Source organism: Notolepis coatsorum (assembly GCF_963971535.1).
Source record: "Notolepis coatsorum genome assembly, chromosome: 6".
NCBI lineage: Eukaryota > Metazoa > Chordata > Actinopteri > Aulopiformes > Paralepididae > Notolepis > Notolepis coatsorum.
The window spans coordinates 95,626,987-95,644,020 of NC_140170.1; the positions used below are offsets into that span (position 1 = coordinate 95,626,987).

The 17,034-nt window shown below is 42.9% G+C and overlaps 1 protein-coding gene across 1 annotated transcript; it reads left to right on the forward strand.

The window, feature by feature from the left end:
* Nucleotides 1–1,263: 1,263 nt before the first annotated feature.
* On the forward strand, nt 1,264–16,736 carry LOC311229613 (alpha-1,3-galactosyltransferase 2-like; the record flags this gene model as incomplete). Its single annotated transcript, XM_084315689.1, is given in 8 exon segments — nt 1,264–1,859; nt 10,533–10,628; nt 15,713–15,769; nt 15,771–15,845; nt 16,061–16,458; nt 16,461–16,504; nt 16,508–16,590; nt 16,592–16,736. Coding segments are annotated over 8 exon segments (1,494 nt in total).
* Nucleotides 16,737–17,034: the final 298 nt, after the last annotated feature.

A 17,034-nucleotide genomic window follows, 5' to 3' on the forward strand; every position in this document is an offset into this window, starting at 1 on the left:
GCAACCTTTTTTCTCTCACCAAGAGGGATTCCGCTTGAAGAAAACATTATCAAAAGTCAGAGCAAAAATCAATGAGGAGGCTGTTGGTCCTGATGATATATAGGCCTAATGTGTTTTTTTGCTATTGTTTGGTTGCTGCTGTGCTGTATACTAAACATGTGTGACTTTAAACTGGGGTCTTTAAACGTTAATGGTGCTAGAGAAGATGGTAAAAGAGCTTCCCTGTACAGCCTGATCAGGGGCAAGAAGCTAAATGTTACTTTTCTTCAGGAAACTCACAGCACGGTTGAAAATGAATCTGACTAGAAGAGGGAGTGGGGTGGGGGAGCTTTCTTCAGTCATAAGAGTAGTAGTAGTGGGGGAGTTGGCATTCTTTTTTCTAGGGATTTTCTACCTGCTTCATGTGTTATTGATGAGATCATTCCAGGCAGGTTGCTTAAACTCTGTGCTGTATTTGAAAATGTAAAGATGTGTTTTGTAAATGAAGACGCTCCAACGGTGGGGTTGGAAAGGTTATTGTTTTTGGATAAATTAAAAAATACTCTTAGTGCTTGTAGTAGTGAGGAGTATCTGTTTGTGGGTGGTGATTTTAACTGCACTGAAGATCCCGTGTTAGACAGGAATCATCAGGAGCCGCATGCGGCTTCTAAAGCCTGTCTTATACGACTGGTTGAAACCATTGAACTGTGTGATATTTGGAGATATCTCCACATTAATCAGCGGCAGTATACCTGGGCTCATTCCAGGGATAATTATTTATCATTAGCCAGGCTTGATCGTTTGTATTGTTTTGAACATCACATGAGTGTTGTCACAAGCTGTTCCATAAGTCCGGTGGGTTTATCTGACCATTCCCTTGTCCAGTGTTCCATTTTTATAAAAAATGTAAAGTGTAAAAGTGCATATTGGCACTTTAATGTCTCTCTGTTGTCTGACAATGGTTTTAAGGATGCTTTTAGTTCTTTTTGGGCTGACTATAGGCAAACTAAACGTGACTTTAGTTCACTGCAACAGTGGTGGGATGTAGGTAAAATACATATAAAACAGCTTTGCCTACAGTACACTCTCAATGTTACAAGAGACATGGCCAGATCTATGAGAGCTCTGGAGAGAGAAGTGATGGACATGCAGGGGTTGGCAGGCTCCACTGGAGAAAGAGAACATATTGAAGTTTTCAAAAGAAAAAAATCAGCTCTGTCTGACCTGCTGGGTATCTCTGCTAGGGGCGCTCTGGTTAGATCCCGTTTTCAAAACGTGGTCCAGATGGATGTTCCGTCTAACTTTTTCTTTGGTTTGGAGAGCAAGAATGGCCAAAAGAGGCTGCTACACTCTCTGAGGTCAGACACTGGGCAGATGCTGCATGAGACAGCCGACCTCCGTCAGTGTGCGGTTGGTTTCTACAAAGAGCTCTATAGAACTGAGTACCAAGAAGAGCCGGAGGTGGCACGGTCCTTCTTTGAGGGCCTCCCTAGAGTCTCAGCTGAGGACAGCGCAGAGCTGGAAGCACTGCTGTCAGGCCAAGAGCTGCTAGAGGCTTTGCAGAGCATGCAGAGTGGGAAGGCGCCTGGGATAGACGGTCTCCCGGTTGATTTTTACAAGTCTCTCTGGTCTGTGATTGGTGAGGATCTTTTGAGTGTCCTCAGTGATAGTCTGAGAAAGGGGAGGCTCCCTCTGAGCTGTAGGAGAGCGGTCATCACTCTCCTGCCCAAGAAGGGAGACTTACAGAACATCAGGAACTGGCGTCCAGTGTCTTTACTCTGCTCAGATTATAAAGTGCTCTCAAAGGTACTGGCAATGAGACTGAGGAAGGTGATGGAGCAGGTCATCCATGTGGACCAAACCTACTGTGTGTCCAGCAGGTTGATATCTGACAACATTACGTTGATTCGAGATATTTTGGACCTCTCTGGTGTTTTGGGTTGTGAACTTGGTCTGATTTCTCTAGATCAAGAAAAGGCTTTTGACCGAGTTGAACATCAGTACCTGTGGAAAGCAATGCAGGCTTTTGGTTTCAGCTCTGGGCTTATAGCTATGATCCAGGTCTTGTACAGAGACATTGAGAGTGTACTTAAGATTAACGGTGGTTTAAGTGCACCTTTTGAGGTTCAGAGGGGAGTCCGACAGGGCTGTTCTTTATCAGGAATGTTGTACTGTCTGGCCATAGAGCCGCTGTTACACAGATTAAGGACTCATTTGTCTGGTTTTTCTTTTCCGGGTTGTGACATAAAATTCAAACTGTCTGCATATGCTGATGATGTCATGATTATGGTAAAGTCCCAGCATGACATTAATATTGTACAATCAAATGTGAGGGCTTTTGGTACTCTCTCCTCTGCTAGGGTGAACTGGCAGAAGAGTGAGGCCTTAGCAGTGGGTAAAGGGCCAATTGATGGACTTGTGTTACCTGGAGGCCTGACTTGGAAGAGGGGAGGCATAAAGTACTTGGGGATTTATCTTGGGGATGAGGTATTTTCTTCCAAGAATTGGGATGGTGTGGTAGAGCAAGTGGAGGGCCGGCTGAAGCGATGGAAATGGATTCTTCCAAAACTGTCGCTGAAAGGTCGGGTCCTTATTATCAACAATCTTGTGTCCTCCATGCTGTGGCATCGGCTAGCATGTACGGACCCGCCGCTGGACCATTCTCTCCCCCTCAGACCTGGAAAGAGTAATTCACGCCTTCATATCCTCACGCTTAGACTACTGTAACTCCCTGTACCTGGGGCTAAATAAATCCACCATAGCCCGTCTACAACTCCCCCAAAACACTGCCGCTAGACTGCTCACAGGTACCCGGAAGAGAGCTCACATCACCCCTGTACTTGCCTCCCTCCACTGGCTCCCGGTGCGCTTTAGAATAGACTTCAAGGTCCTCTTAATGGTTTATAAAGCCCTAAATGGTAAAGCCCCTGCTTACCTAGCAGACCTCCTCACCCCCTATACCAACGCCAGGGCCCTCAGATCGGCTGATAAGGGTCTCCTAACCACTCGTAGGTCTAACTTCAAGTCTAGGGGGGGACGTGCTTTTGCGGTCGCAGCCCCTGACCTCTGGAACAGCATCCCCATGTCCATCAAATCTGCCCCCTCCATCGAGTCTTTTAAATCAAAACCCACCTATATCGCCTGGCCTTCCCTGACTCACTTTGACTCCTGCCGTACTTGTTGACGTGTTGTTCTGTTTTTCCTTTGTCTATCCGTTGATTTTATTTAATTTTTCTGTTTATTTTATACTTTTCTGTGTACTTAGCTTAGCTATGTGAAGCACTTTGGTTGACAAGCGTCATGTTTAAACGTGCTATACAAATAAATTTGATTGATTGATTGATTGGACCTACTGTCTAAGGTGCAGGGATTGATGGTGGACTTCTTCTGGGACCGGTTGCACTGGGTCCCGCAGAGTGTCCTTTTCCTGCCCAAGGAGGAAGGGGGACAGGGGCTTGTCAACTTGGCAAGTAGGGGAGCTGCGTTCAGGCTCTGTTTCATTCAGAGACTCCTGACAGGACCGGCTGATCTGGTCTGGAGACCTGTGGCCCGAGCCATACTGGAGCGGTGTGGTGGGCTAAGTCTGGCTGAGCCAATGTTCCTCATGGATTTAAAGGGATGTACAATGAAAAAACTGCCCCGTTTCTACAAGGGACTGTTAACAGTATGGGGCTTGTTTACGAAAGAGAGACTGAAGGACGGTGGCTCTTTGTACTGGCTTCTGAGGGAGCCGGTGGTTCATGGGACTCGTTTTCAGGGTGGGGCCGAGCCAGCACTGAGGCAAAGGCTGTGTGAGGCGAAGATGTTCACGTTGGGCAATGTGCTGGAGGTGTGCGGTCCCCTTTTTGATAATGCTGACAGCTGGGCACAAGGTCTGTCAGGGTGATGGGCCGCCTATTGGGAGGCTGGAAACAGCAGCTGACTGATAATGAACTGGAAATGTGTGTTGATTAATGTAATGGTCAGTTATTGCCTGCTGTAAATGATTCTTTTCCTGAGGTGAAACTTATCCCTATTTTTAAATGTGATGGTTGTCTGTTAGAGGTGAGCAGTGCTGCTGATTGCAGGCTGAGCACCATGGTGGGCAAAGCTATGTATTACCTGTGTATAAAGTGTTGAACCAAAACAGGCTGAAGGATAGGGTTGACACTCCATGGAGAGCTCATCTGGGCCTACAGGAGGCTCAGAGGCCTGAGTGGAGAGCACTATACAAACCACTGTTAACTAAAAGAGTTGGGGATTTACAGTGGAGAATTTTACATGGTGCAGTTTCTGTGAACGCTTTTGTCTCTGTGATTAATTCTGATGTTGAAGACACCTGTCCTTTCTGCACAGAGGGAAACAGTTTTTCACTGTTTTTTAAAGTGTGACAGGCTCTTGTTTTTTTTCAGTTCCTGACCCGCATGTTTGTGATGTTTGATGAACATCTTACTCCAGAGATGTTTATTTTGGGGTACAGGTACAGCAGGAAGAGGAGGTTAAAGTGTCAGCTCTTCAACTTCCTGCTGGGTCAGGCAAAAATTGCCATTTATCTAAGTAGGAGGAAAAAGATTGAGGATTCGGTGCTGGTAGATACCACTATTTTGTTTAGAGGTATGGTAAAGGCAAGGTTACGAACGGATTAAAATGTTTACAAGTTGACCAGCAATGTAGCAGAGTTTGAGATGATATGGTGTTACAAGTGGGTGTTGTGTACAGTTGTGGAGGAGTTGGAGTTGGTTTTTGGCTTTGTTCTGATGTGAAGTTTGTCTTATTTTTCTTGATTTGATTAGCTGTTCTGTGTTTTGCAGTATACATTCTGATGTATTGTTGATTGCTGAGTGAGAAAATAAAGTTGTGTTTAAAAATTAAAAATAAATCTCTCTCTCTCTCTCTCTCTCTCTTTCTCTCTTTCTCTTTCTCTCTCTCTCTCCTTGGAATGATGGAATCATCCATGATAAATTAACTTTGACTTGAATGAATGCCCATTCTTTCTCACAGTGGTTCCCAAAGTCGGGGTCGCGACCCAAAGGTGGGCCGCGAGCAGCCACGGGAGGGCCGCGAGATGATTTCCAAAAAAAAATAAAATAAAAAATTATTTATTTTTTTATTTTTATTTTTATTTTTTTTCAGGCCACTGAACTTAGAAGCAGGCCAGGACAGTGTTTCTAGTTGTATTCTAAAATTATATTCTATTGTATGCTAAAATGTGACTATATGGTTTTATATTAACTTAATAAATAAACAAAAACGAAAAATCTACTTATTTCAACGAACATTTCAAACTAAATAACAGATTATGCACATAAAACGCTGAAAACAACCAAAGCAACAATAGTATTTTAATGAGGCTATTATTATTATCATTATTATTTTGCAACAAGTTAGCCCTCTCATAAATAGCACATATAAATGAATAACTAACTTAAACTAACTTAATAGGATTGAAGTGATATTTGGCGTAAAAAATCGGTCACCTGGCAAAAAAAAAAAAAAAAAAAAAAGCCTGACGATGTGCATTGGGCCGCGGCTCTCTGATGCCTTATTTTCTGGGTCCCGGCCTGAAAAGTTTGGGAACCCCTGCTCTAGAACAATACAGATTGACAAACGTTTCATTATGCACTATACAACTAAGGTTAATAAGTTAACAATTTTTAAGCATCTTTCTGTGTCAATTTTCATTTTTACATCTAACTTTTTCAGCCCTACCCTACCCAAAGTGGGCCGATCGGAGTTTTATTTTTTTGGACCAGCCCACTTTACTTCCGGCCCATCGGGATTCATCCCGAACGTCCCGATGGCCAGTCCGGGCCTGTACATAGCTATTGCAAAGTGTTAATAATGTAAATATTCAACAATACTTAGCTTTCCTTACACCTTATGTGTCTCTTATTCCATCATATATGGTTTTATTTGAATAATAATGAAACAAGAATTCTGGAGTACAACATTTGTTTATTATTCAGAACTAGCTCTAGGTTGTTCAAATTGCCCGCACAAATATTAAATGTTTACTCCATAATAAGTAATATTATTATTATTATTATAAGCGTGTAGTGCCGAAGGACAGGCGTCAAAAGAGAGTTTTGAATATTTATTGTGCATCCAAGAATACAACATACACCTGTGGTGTCGCTAGCTAACTGAACTGCAGGTGACAGGATATCAACAATGTATATGTCCGTGTGGAACCAAAGTTCCCAACAACAGTTCCGTGGGTGAATTATGTCTAATCACCACACAAGCCCCCCCAGAATTCACCCATAGTCCACGACACCCGGGGGCACAGACATCAACAGGGCCACGGGGACCTCAGCAGGAGACGGGCGCCGGGGCAGCAGCGGACGGCCCCGGCGGGGGAGCAAGGGCTGGGAAATGTCCATGTGGCCGGGCTTAATTCTGTCAACAGACACAGTCTCAGTCTTTAAGTCCGAACGGCATTCGTAGAAATTCAAAGAGTTCGAATAGAGTGACCAGTGACCACTAATGTCTTAGGGACGTCCGAGGGGTGCACAGGAACCTGGTGGTGGTGTCGTATATTCTAAGTCAATACATTGGGTTATTTACAGTGCATACAGGTTGCTAACTAGAGGGAAGAAGGACAGAGTGATAGAATGGTCTCCTTTGTGACTCTTAGCCAGAGAGGAATAATTGTGCAGTCAGACAACAAAGTTCTAATTCAAATTCAGATGATTTATTGCCGCAGGGCCCAAAAGGTGGATAAGCAGGTTATTTACATACAGGGATTATTCATCATTTTACATAAAACATGCTTGTACAAAAGATTGAGGTTTACATAATCATAGCCCATTCACGGTGGCACTTCACATCAAAACAAGTCTGCACATAAATGTAGTCATGTTTATCAATGGAATAGACTACCTTACTTTTGCCACCACATGGTTAAACCTGGTCTAAGTTAGGCATCTAAATCTATATATCACAAACAGTGATTACTCCATACAATTTACTCACGTCGCGGCAAAAGGGCAGTCTGTGGAAGTGGTGGAGACCAGCAAGACCCCCTGGGGATGGGTGCATCTGTCTGGCCTCCTTCTCAAACACAGCGCTCTCTGTTAAATACTCTGATTTCCACCAATCCTAGCACATTCTAATAATACGTTTGGTCCAATTAGGTTTGTCTTCTGGGAGGTGGTCCGCCCCCCTGTTTTCCTCCTCGTGTTCCTCCAGTATCAGAGGGGGGGCCCATGGCCCCCGTCGGGCTGTGGCCTTTTCTTCACAGAGGCATGTCCCAATAAACATTTACAAGATGTATCTCCCGTGTATATGAATTTACACACTTCTAATATTATCACAGTTTTACTCTTGGCTTACATTTTGATATCAAACAGTGATAAAGAATAACTTGATACGTGTATTTTTCCAGACTAAACCTTTGTAATTGAGACTTATTTTCTATATATGGTGTGAAAGAGTGAAAATGACACTATCATCTTCATAATTAGTTTGACATTCTGAATGATATTCAAATACCTTTTATCTAATGTGGTTTAATTATATGATCTTGTTTTTGACCATTTCCATGAACCTTTAGGAAAAGCAAGTTAGGCCTGCACCCAGACCTCTGTTTCCCTCTGCCTGTAATCTTTCAGGTGCTGAGTGTGACTATATTTACATACAGTCTTAACATTCTATCAGAGCTGGTTATCTGGTCTCTGAAATCTGATCTCTTTTAGTAGGGTGAGTGACTGTTCCATCTGTGGGGTGTGACTTTCGAGTTCCTTTGTTTCTAGTGGTTGACCACATTTGCTTGAGTGGGGGTTGGGAATGGCTGTCTAAATACAGTTTCAACCACAGCGGGGGTTTCATCTGGGCTCAAAACAGTTCCTTAGAGCACCCCAGTGTTTTGCATATGGTTTTTCTAATTATAGACATATGGATTATGAAATACCCAGTCAATGTTACCACAGTGGTAACCACGCACCAGGTCCACTTTGGAAAATATAAGCTTTCCCGCCAGGTGCACAGAGAAGTCCTGGATGTGGGGGACTGGGTAGCGGTCTAGCGTGGTAGCTTCGTTGAGGCAGCGGTAGTCGCTGCATGGTCGCCATCCGCCGTCTGCTTTAGGGACGATGTGGGCTGTCTGAGCGGTGAATAATGCCCAGACAGTCAGACACTCCATTTTAGCGAACTCTGACCTAGCGACCAGGTCGCCTGTATATTTTCCCAACGGAGTTTCACTTCCGCGGTCGGTTTGCGCGATCTGATTGGCCACTGACATTTCTCTCAGCGCCAATCGCGTTACTCCTAACAAACTGGTTAAGCTTGGCGACTCTTTCGAAGTCGCTCTCTTTCGAAGTTGGTTAAGGTTAGGGTTATGGTTAGTTGGTTAGGGTTAAGGTTAGGGTTAGTTGGTTAAGGTTAGGGTTAGGGTTAGTTGGTTAAGGTTAGGGTTAGGGTAACAGCCTGCTGGCGCGATTGTTAGGAGTAACGCGATTGGCGCTGAAAAAAACGTCAGTGGCCAATCAGATCGTGCAAACCGAACACGGAAGTGAAACTCCGTTGGGGAAAATATACACGCGACCAGGTCAGGTCGGGACTGGGAAGGGAAGAAGGGCCTGCCGACCCAATCGCTAGTTTGGGCTGTGAGGAAAATGGGAGTCTGGTGAGCGGGACCTCGCTGGAGACTGACATGGAGCCCTTCTCCAGTGAGAGCCTACCTGTCAACCAGTTAACCATTAGACGCTAACCAAGGGTGACCTAGCAAATATTTTTTTGGTTGATTTTTATTAGTTTTTATTGGACAAGTCCGGCAGAGAGGAAGTATTGGAGGAGAGATGGGGGAAGACATTCGGCAAAGGTCGCCGGGTCCGGGAGTCGAACCCGGGACGGCCGCGTTGCACTACAGTGCGTTACGTGGTGTGCCACCCTGGCGCCTCGACCTAGCACAATGTTAACAGTTTGCACGGAAAACAGAAAACTGAGTCTGTGCTGTATTTTCTCCCAATTTTTTATTATCATGTTGTAGTTTTCCTTTGTAAATCTACAAGGACTTCTCTCAGAGTTCTGGGGGGGAAACAATATCTTTGACCGGTATTGGTCCCCTTGATACCATATTGCATTGTTGGGTATGGCCTATGACACTTGGCCATTGTGCATGGTCTTCTGGGGTCAAACCTTTAGTGGTGTTGGTGTTACTGTTGCTTGTAGAGGTGGGTGACATGTCATATTCATGATGGGCAGGTGTTATGGTCTGGATGTTGACGGACAGGATTCCTGCAGGTTTCAACAGGCAAAAATGGGGCGCTTTTTTATTTATTAATTAATTATTTAATAATAATTAGCTATTTATTATACTTTATACTTATAGTACATGCATGAGTCTGGTCTATTTTGAAAGGTAACATTCTGAAGTTTCTTTCTTTAAGATCATTTTTTTTTTTTTTTTTACAACAACAACCAACAACACAACATCAACTTTAACAACAACAATAATAATGACAAAACAATAAGAAATAAGAAATACAGATCTAAACTAATAAATACAAAATACAAATATACCAAGCATCTCCATCTCATCCTCCCTCTCATCCTCCCTCTCATCCTCAAGGTGCACTTCATTGATCAACAGCAACTTGTGTTCATGTAAAGGTTCATAGCCAAGACATTTCAGAGACGTTAAGCTATGAGGTAAGCTACAGCTCATAAATACTGTACACTTACACATTTTCTGTGCATACAATAGACTATTGTGTTATTCAAATGTTTTATTTTCTTGGCTATATAGGCTATATAGCCTACCCTATGCTAGCAATATGTGCATTATTACATGCAGAAACTATTTCAATTTGAGGTTCCCTTTTCAATGGAGTTTTTTCTTTCCTCCAGCAGACAGATTTACAAGCTAAAGTACATTTTTAAATGGACTCTCTGTGTCGCCATAATTTTCTACATATACTTGACTCCACCATCTGTCAGGTAAACCCTAAACAATTATCCCTCCTCAAGATAATTAATTAACAACTATAAACAGATCAGTGGTTCTCAAACTTTTTCAACAGCGTAGCTCACCAGTACCGTTTCAGATAACAGTAAGGCATTCATAAGTGAATGGTGTAAAAAATAAATCTTGCACTCATTGATAGTAATGAAAGCTGAAAAAGGCCTGGTTATATATCCTTGACACATTGAGGTCATTTTCAAGTGCAGATCTGGTTCTGCATCCATCCAGTGTCTCGTCTTAATTGCAGTAAGAGATGATAGGCATTGCTCTCTGAGAACAGCATATTTTAATGACATGGGCTAGCCAGGCAGTCATTTGGATAACATTAATACATAAATAAATGAATAGATAAATAAATAAATAAATAAATAATAACGGAAATTATATCAACATTTTCCATTTTCTAACTTGAATTTGTTGCATTTGGTTTGATTTTAGCTTCCAAGCAAAGGATTTTCAATGTGTATCTTCTCACGGCGGTTGCCTGAAGCTACTCTTGAGCTACTCTTGCCACAGTTTGAGAACTGCTGTCTTAGATCATTGCAAAAAAAGACAAAAAAAAAACATTACTTTGCTGTGGGTGTTTGTACAATAACGTATTTTCTATCAGGTACTTAGAGGGCCTCCTCCCTATGGACAAATGCCCCATGGCTCCTGGAGATAAGCTTAGACTGGGCAGTGATACTGATGCCGCACTAGACCTTTGGTAAGAGTTTTCACAGCATATGATCTAATTGTGGACAGACATATTCAAAACGTTTGTTCTTCCTTGTTTGTGACGTACTGTATTCAACAACTGAGCAACAGTTCATTGGAAACTAGATCTTAGCCTACTGAATTTCTGTAAAAAGAAACCAGATAACCCTGTTAAGCTGTCACAGTGGTTGAGACGCAGCAACTGTAGGCTGTGATGGAAAGATACACTCATTACAGATGTCATTGGTCTTTTACCACAAAACTGCCGTAGCATGGTTGTGTGAGCCCACCACTTCCTCTTTCCTTCACACGTTCAAGTAGTACATCTTTCAGGGAACTCATTCAGTGATCATCACACAAGCTTGTCCTTTTCTATTTGCAAAAACCTTTTCTCCTCAGGCTACTTCATTCTTAACCTTGTTTCTGATAAGAATGAGGCATACTCCTTTATACAGTATGTTGACTTTGTTTTATCTCTCAATTGACTTAACCCTTTCACTACCCCACTACAGAAGGTTAACCCTTTCACTACCACACTACAGACGGTTAACCTTCTGTAGTGTGGTAGTGAACAGGTTAACCCTTTGTCGTGTGGCAATGAACGGGTTAACCTTCTGTATTGTCGCGGTGAAAGGGTTGACCCTTTGGTAGTGTGGTAGTGAAAGGGTTAAGCATTATAATAGCAATCATAATAGCAGTAATGCCTCATTATCTTGTGCGAGATCTTATCTCCTTTCCTCACACTCTTCGACATAATGTAGGCAACTCATTAAAGTAAACATTTTCATATGAAGAAATATTTTGCCACATTCTATTACCAATGGAATGTTTGTGTAGGTGTCTCTATTCCAACATGGCTGCCTGTAACCATTGGTAACCACTTTTGAAAGAAAATGTCAAATTTCTGTGCAGTGGAAGGTAAAACATTGGAAAAGCATGATATTACTGTTCCACTGTGACTCCTTTACAAGATCCAATAATAAGACACCAAATAATTATGTTTTATTTTTCATATATCAACACATATCAATTGTTATTTTGCAAGGCCTCTACTGATATAACACAATATTGAAATAGAATCCAACGGACATTCCCATACACATCATCGCTATGGGGCTATAGAATTATATAGAAGACCGTCTATACTTATATGGGGCTTGTCTGAGTCAAGGTTAATATGGAACAGGGAAACATAAACAAAGGAAGGTTCATTATGTCATAATGCCCTGCTTCGTGCCAATTCTATTGAAGCATATGGGAGAAGCACACTAAAAACATACATATCTATGTTGTATGACCTTTGATGAAGAAAGTTGTCTACCAACTAAAAGAACACACTAAAAGAGAATACAATTTTCTTTTACAGGGCTCATGGCAAGTAAAATGTAAATGCTCACTGTGGCAAATATTGATGTTCTTGACATTACAACAGAGGTATCAACTCACCAAACCAAATCATAACGGTCAATGCACATTTTGACCTGCAATAAAGGCCTGGAATAGATACAAACGTTTCAGTATTTAAGCCTGCACCAATGACAACACAAGACAATAATGGGGTACAAGGTATTTATTGGCAATATGAGAATGAAGCACGGATAGACAGCAGAGGGGTCGATATTACATGCCTTACTGGCGGTTTCGGGTGGATGCACGGGGCGCACGCTCAAGCTAGGTGGGATCAGGGGTGGGATGGATGGGTAGGGAGTGAGCACATTGCAGAGTGGCCAACAGGTGGACATGGGCAGAAAAAGGGAAGCAAGGAGAGTCCTGGACTGATTTTCAGGACTCCTGCCTTGACTTGGACTTGAGCACTGATGGCTCTGACTTGGACTTGGACTCGAGCATTGGTGACCGCTGTGTCATTTATGTTTAATGTAGACCTTTTTTTATTTGTATGTCAGCTCTTTGACTGCCAGAGTGGAGTGGACTCAACCTTGATGACTTGGACTCGGACTCGGACTAGGGTAATAGGGACTTGACTCTGGCTCTTCTTTGGTGACTCAGACTTGGACTCTAACACTGGGGACTCGAGACTCGACTCGGACTCGAGATTTAGTGACTCGACTACAACACTGGGGTGGGCTGCAAAGCCAGACGGTACATAAGTCTCTGGAAATGACATGTAAGTGTGATTACCACCAAGGCAATGTTATATCGATAAGTAATATCGAAATTGTGTTAAGGGCTTTATCTACCATGGATTTCTTTAAGAAAATGTATGTGTGTTAAAAATGTACTCATTTTAAATTCCTTGTAGAAAATTTGTATTTCTTGTATTTCGGGATTCTTACTAATAAGCATTGCTTACTAACTGTAACTGGGTGGTCAAAATAAATACTTTTGGAGAGATTGGGCACCCTTGCCGAATATCAGATAGCACCTTGAACCTAGTGGTCATTCCAGGGTTCAGAGACACAGAACTATACACAGTATGTCAGTGTAAAACATCTTAATTATATTACAAAAATGTTCTCCAAAACCCACCTCGAGTCCCACTCAGTTAACTCCCACAATTAACCATAAATGGCTGTTGAAACGCCCCATATCCACTTGTTTTGCATCTGACATATCACATGTTAGTCATTCACTCTGAGAAAATGACAAATGAAAACAGTAATGTTAGTAGGCCTATTAGCTGAGTAAACATTCCTTCGCCGACTGTGAAGTTGATTAAATAGGATATCCTTTTGAAGGCTTGTGGGCATCAACCTACTAATACAATTGATAAGAAGCCATAGTGGCATATCTTAACCATAACCGCTAAGCAAATGTTAAGAGTAATCATAATCACAGTATTAGTGTGTGGGTACTGTAGTGTAGTGGTGAGAGTAGTGTACTTCTATCAACTGCAATGGTTGTTGGTTCAAGTCCCAGTCTGAATTCTTTGTTTTGGACTTTTGCCGATACATTACCTAAATATATTATGGTGTTACTTATTTATGTTTTCTGACTAGACTGTGTTGCAACACATCATCAATGAGCAGAAAAGTGTTATGATCCACATCCTCATTAAAGTAGGCATACTGTCTCCAACAGCACTAAAGTAATCATTACGCACTGATAGAAATGTGATTTAATTACAGCAAGGACAGTAGTTCCATGCATGCAGGGCTTGAATGATTATAAGTAAACAGGTCAGAAACATAATCAGTCTCGTATTGAGGTTTATCTCCTTTCATTTAGAACAGATACCAAACATCAAGATGTTCCCTGTCAATTTAATTCACCATCCATCATCTTATTAAATTCCCTAATTAAATGCAATGTTTATAGTCCCAGCACTGTTTGCATATGGCTTTTCCTCAAATGGAGCTACGCAATCTGACACATGGTTGCATTTGCAGGTGACTGGCCATGCATAAGATTAAGTGACCTGGCAGGTAACTTCAAGAAACCCATAGGAACCCTCATGTTGGCAGGTTACCTGAAAATGCAATCACGTGTCAGATTGCATAGCTCAGTTTGAGGAAAAGATTGAGAAACGTTGCACTTTCCAAACAATCACCAGAATATTACAACTTCCCACTATTGGTGCAACTAAGGTAGTGTCAGAGGTTATGAGAGACTATATGACGAGGGATGAAACACTGGGGAGTCACCCTGCTACGAAGGGGACCCAGATATCTCCCCCTCCATCCGAGGCTCTGACACCATCAACCTCTTCAAAACCCACCTAAAGCCCACCTGTTCACACTTGCCTTTGCGCAACACGGCCCTGCTCCCAAGTAGCCCACCCTCTTCCCCCCTGACTCTTTTAAGCTACCGATCCCCGTTGTTTTTCTTTTCTTTTTCTGTTACTGTTTCGTCCAATTGGACAGCACCTTGCCTCCTTATTATTATAATTATTCTTTAATCTTTTCCTGTATTTTTACCCCCTTTTATATAGCTTATCTCTCTTGTAAAGTGTCCTTCTCTCTATAAATTCAATTTATTATTATTATTATATCCTGTCCATTTATGCTCCCAATTCCCTCGCTGGCAGTGATGCGCACTCAGGCCACGCTTCAGGCTCAGGCAAGCTCCCTAGTCCACGAGGTGGATACAGGATCTAATATGGCCGATCCTGCTCCTGGTGATGCAAGAGTTTTGAGTGCTACCAAGATAGCAGGGTTCACCTCTATCCCCCCCCCCCCCCCCCCCCCCCCCCCCCCCCCCCGCCGGGGGCATCTGGGATAGTGTGTCACAAGCTCACCTTGCTGAGAAAGGGGTGGGGTACTAGTATGTCACTATTCAATCAATGCTGGCTGCAGAAGGCTAGTGAAAAAGTAATTTTTTCTGGCTATCTCAGACGTCTCCCTGAGAACATCAGCAAGCAACTTAATATGGCAGTTATACCGGGTCATGTGTTCCATCCTGGCTCTCAGGGGGTCCTGGATAAGGCTGAACGCGCCTTACAAACAAAAGAATATGTACAGTATACTTTCCGTCGGTCTGGTGGCGCGGCAGGCACCAGGAAAATAGTTTTCAGACCTCAAGTAAGGCCCTAGGAAGCAGCCTCATCACCAACAGGGGTTTCAGTCCCGGACCGGTCCATCTCTCGGGAAGAGAGAGAGAGCATTGCTTGCCGAAGAACAGTTAAAAAAATTACTTTAAAAACGATTCTCTATTCCTTCTCCTCTCTAGCTTCCCTGGGCAGTGTCAATGGGTCTTTTTAATTTCACTGTAACAGTTGAGCAAACATACGCCTGTGATTCTAATGATACGTGATATGATAATTGGGGATCTAATACAGTCTCTATTGATCGATTTATGATAAAGAAAAGCAGGGTCACCCTATAGGGGGACCTACAGACTTAATAGGTTAAACAACCACAGTCTATCCCTCCACAACTGTGCTCTGTTGGTAAAGTGACTTTTGGTAAGGGGTACTATAGGCCCAAGAGTTGAACGTACCCTTTTAAATAATTGTTCACTATCATTATGCCATATCTAATCAGCATTTAGAGTCCTCCTAAGCACAAAGCCATGAGCTGCAAACATCCCTTTGCATCCTTCTATAATATGAAATGAGTGATTGTCCATCTACAATCCCTCCTTATCTCACTGCATTTTTCTGGTGTAGTATTTTACAAGTCTTATCTCCCACATCAGGTCCAGAACGGATGTTCAGACATGCACTTACTGGGGCGCTCCTATCATCTGGGATGGGTGACCCCAATATTTACGACGGGATGCACAAGAGAAACCAGTCATCTGTAGCACTCACAGTGTTTGCTGTAGGCAGGTCAGTTTCTCCACTAATTTAATGAGTCTTAAGAATAAAAATCCAGCAGACATGGAACACATGAATATACTGTATATGAGAATGAAGTGAGGATCATAATGGTAATGGATGTCATGATTATTGTCATTTCTTAGTTCCTAGGCAATTCCAAACTGTTGTGAGACAGCGGCTAAATTGTTTTCTTTTTCTCTCTCTCCCCATCATCTACACCCAAGGTATCTGGATGCCTACCTCGAGGCCTTCCTCCGTTCTGCAGAACGTCATTTCATGGTGGCTTTGCCCGTGACATATTATGTGTTTACGGATGAACCCGAGAAGGTGCCAGACGTCCAGCTCGCTCCTCAGCAAAGCCTGAAGGCGGTCAAGGTGGAGAGACACTCCCGGTGGCAGGACATCTCTATGATGCGCATGAGGGCCATAGCGGACACCATCGAGTCAGACATTCGTCTCCGCAGCACTCATGTCTTCTGCTTCGACGTGGACCAGGTGTTCACTGGCCGGTTTGGCTCCGAGGCTCTGGGGGACTCCGTGGCTCTGCTCCACGCCTACTACTACCACCGGCCGAGAATCATGTACACCTACGACCGCAACCCCAAGTCCATGGCCTACATGAAGACGGGGATTTCTACTACCATGCGGCGCTCTTCGGGGGCTCATGGTAGAGCGTGAAGGCCATGACCGAGGCCTGCTATCAGAGCATCATGGAGGATAAAGGGAACGAGGTGGAGGCTCAGTGGCACGATGAGTCACCTCAACAAGTACTTTTGGCTCAAACCCAGCAGGCTGCTATCTCCGGAGTACTGCTGGGACAAAGGTATTGGTCACAGGAGTGACATACGTGGCACACGCCTACTCTGGGCAGAGAAAGATTACAATAAACTCCGGATATAATAGAGTGGGCTAAAGAGAGAAATTGGTTGTAGCAGTCGACCATGCCACACGTAGGGCTGGGTGATTAATCGATATTCTCGATTAATTCGAATGAATGATTTAGGATGATTTTGAAAACGACTTAAAAAAAATTTAAGTGAAGATTGGTGAAAGTTAGGTTTGCACTTCAATCCCAATAGGGACATTCATCTTGGTTTGATAATTTTTTTTTGTCAAATAAAAACAAAGGTTATTTGAATGATTTCCTTGGCGTTTCTAGTTTTCAAGAGAAAAAAAATCATAAATCGAATTTTTTTTA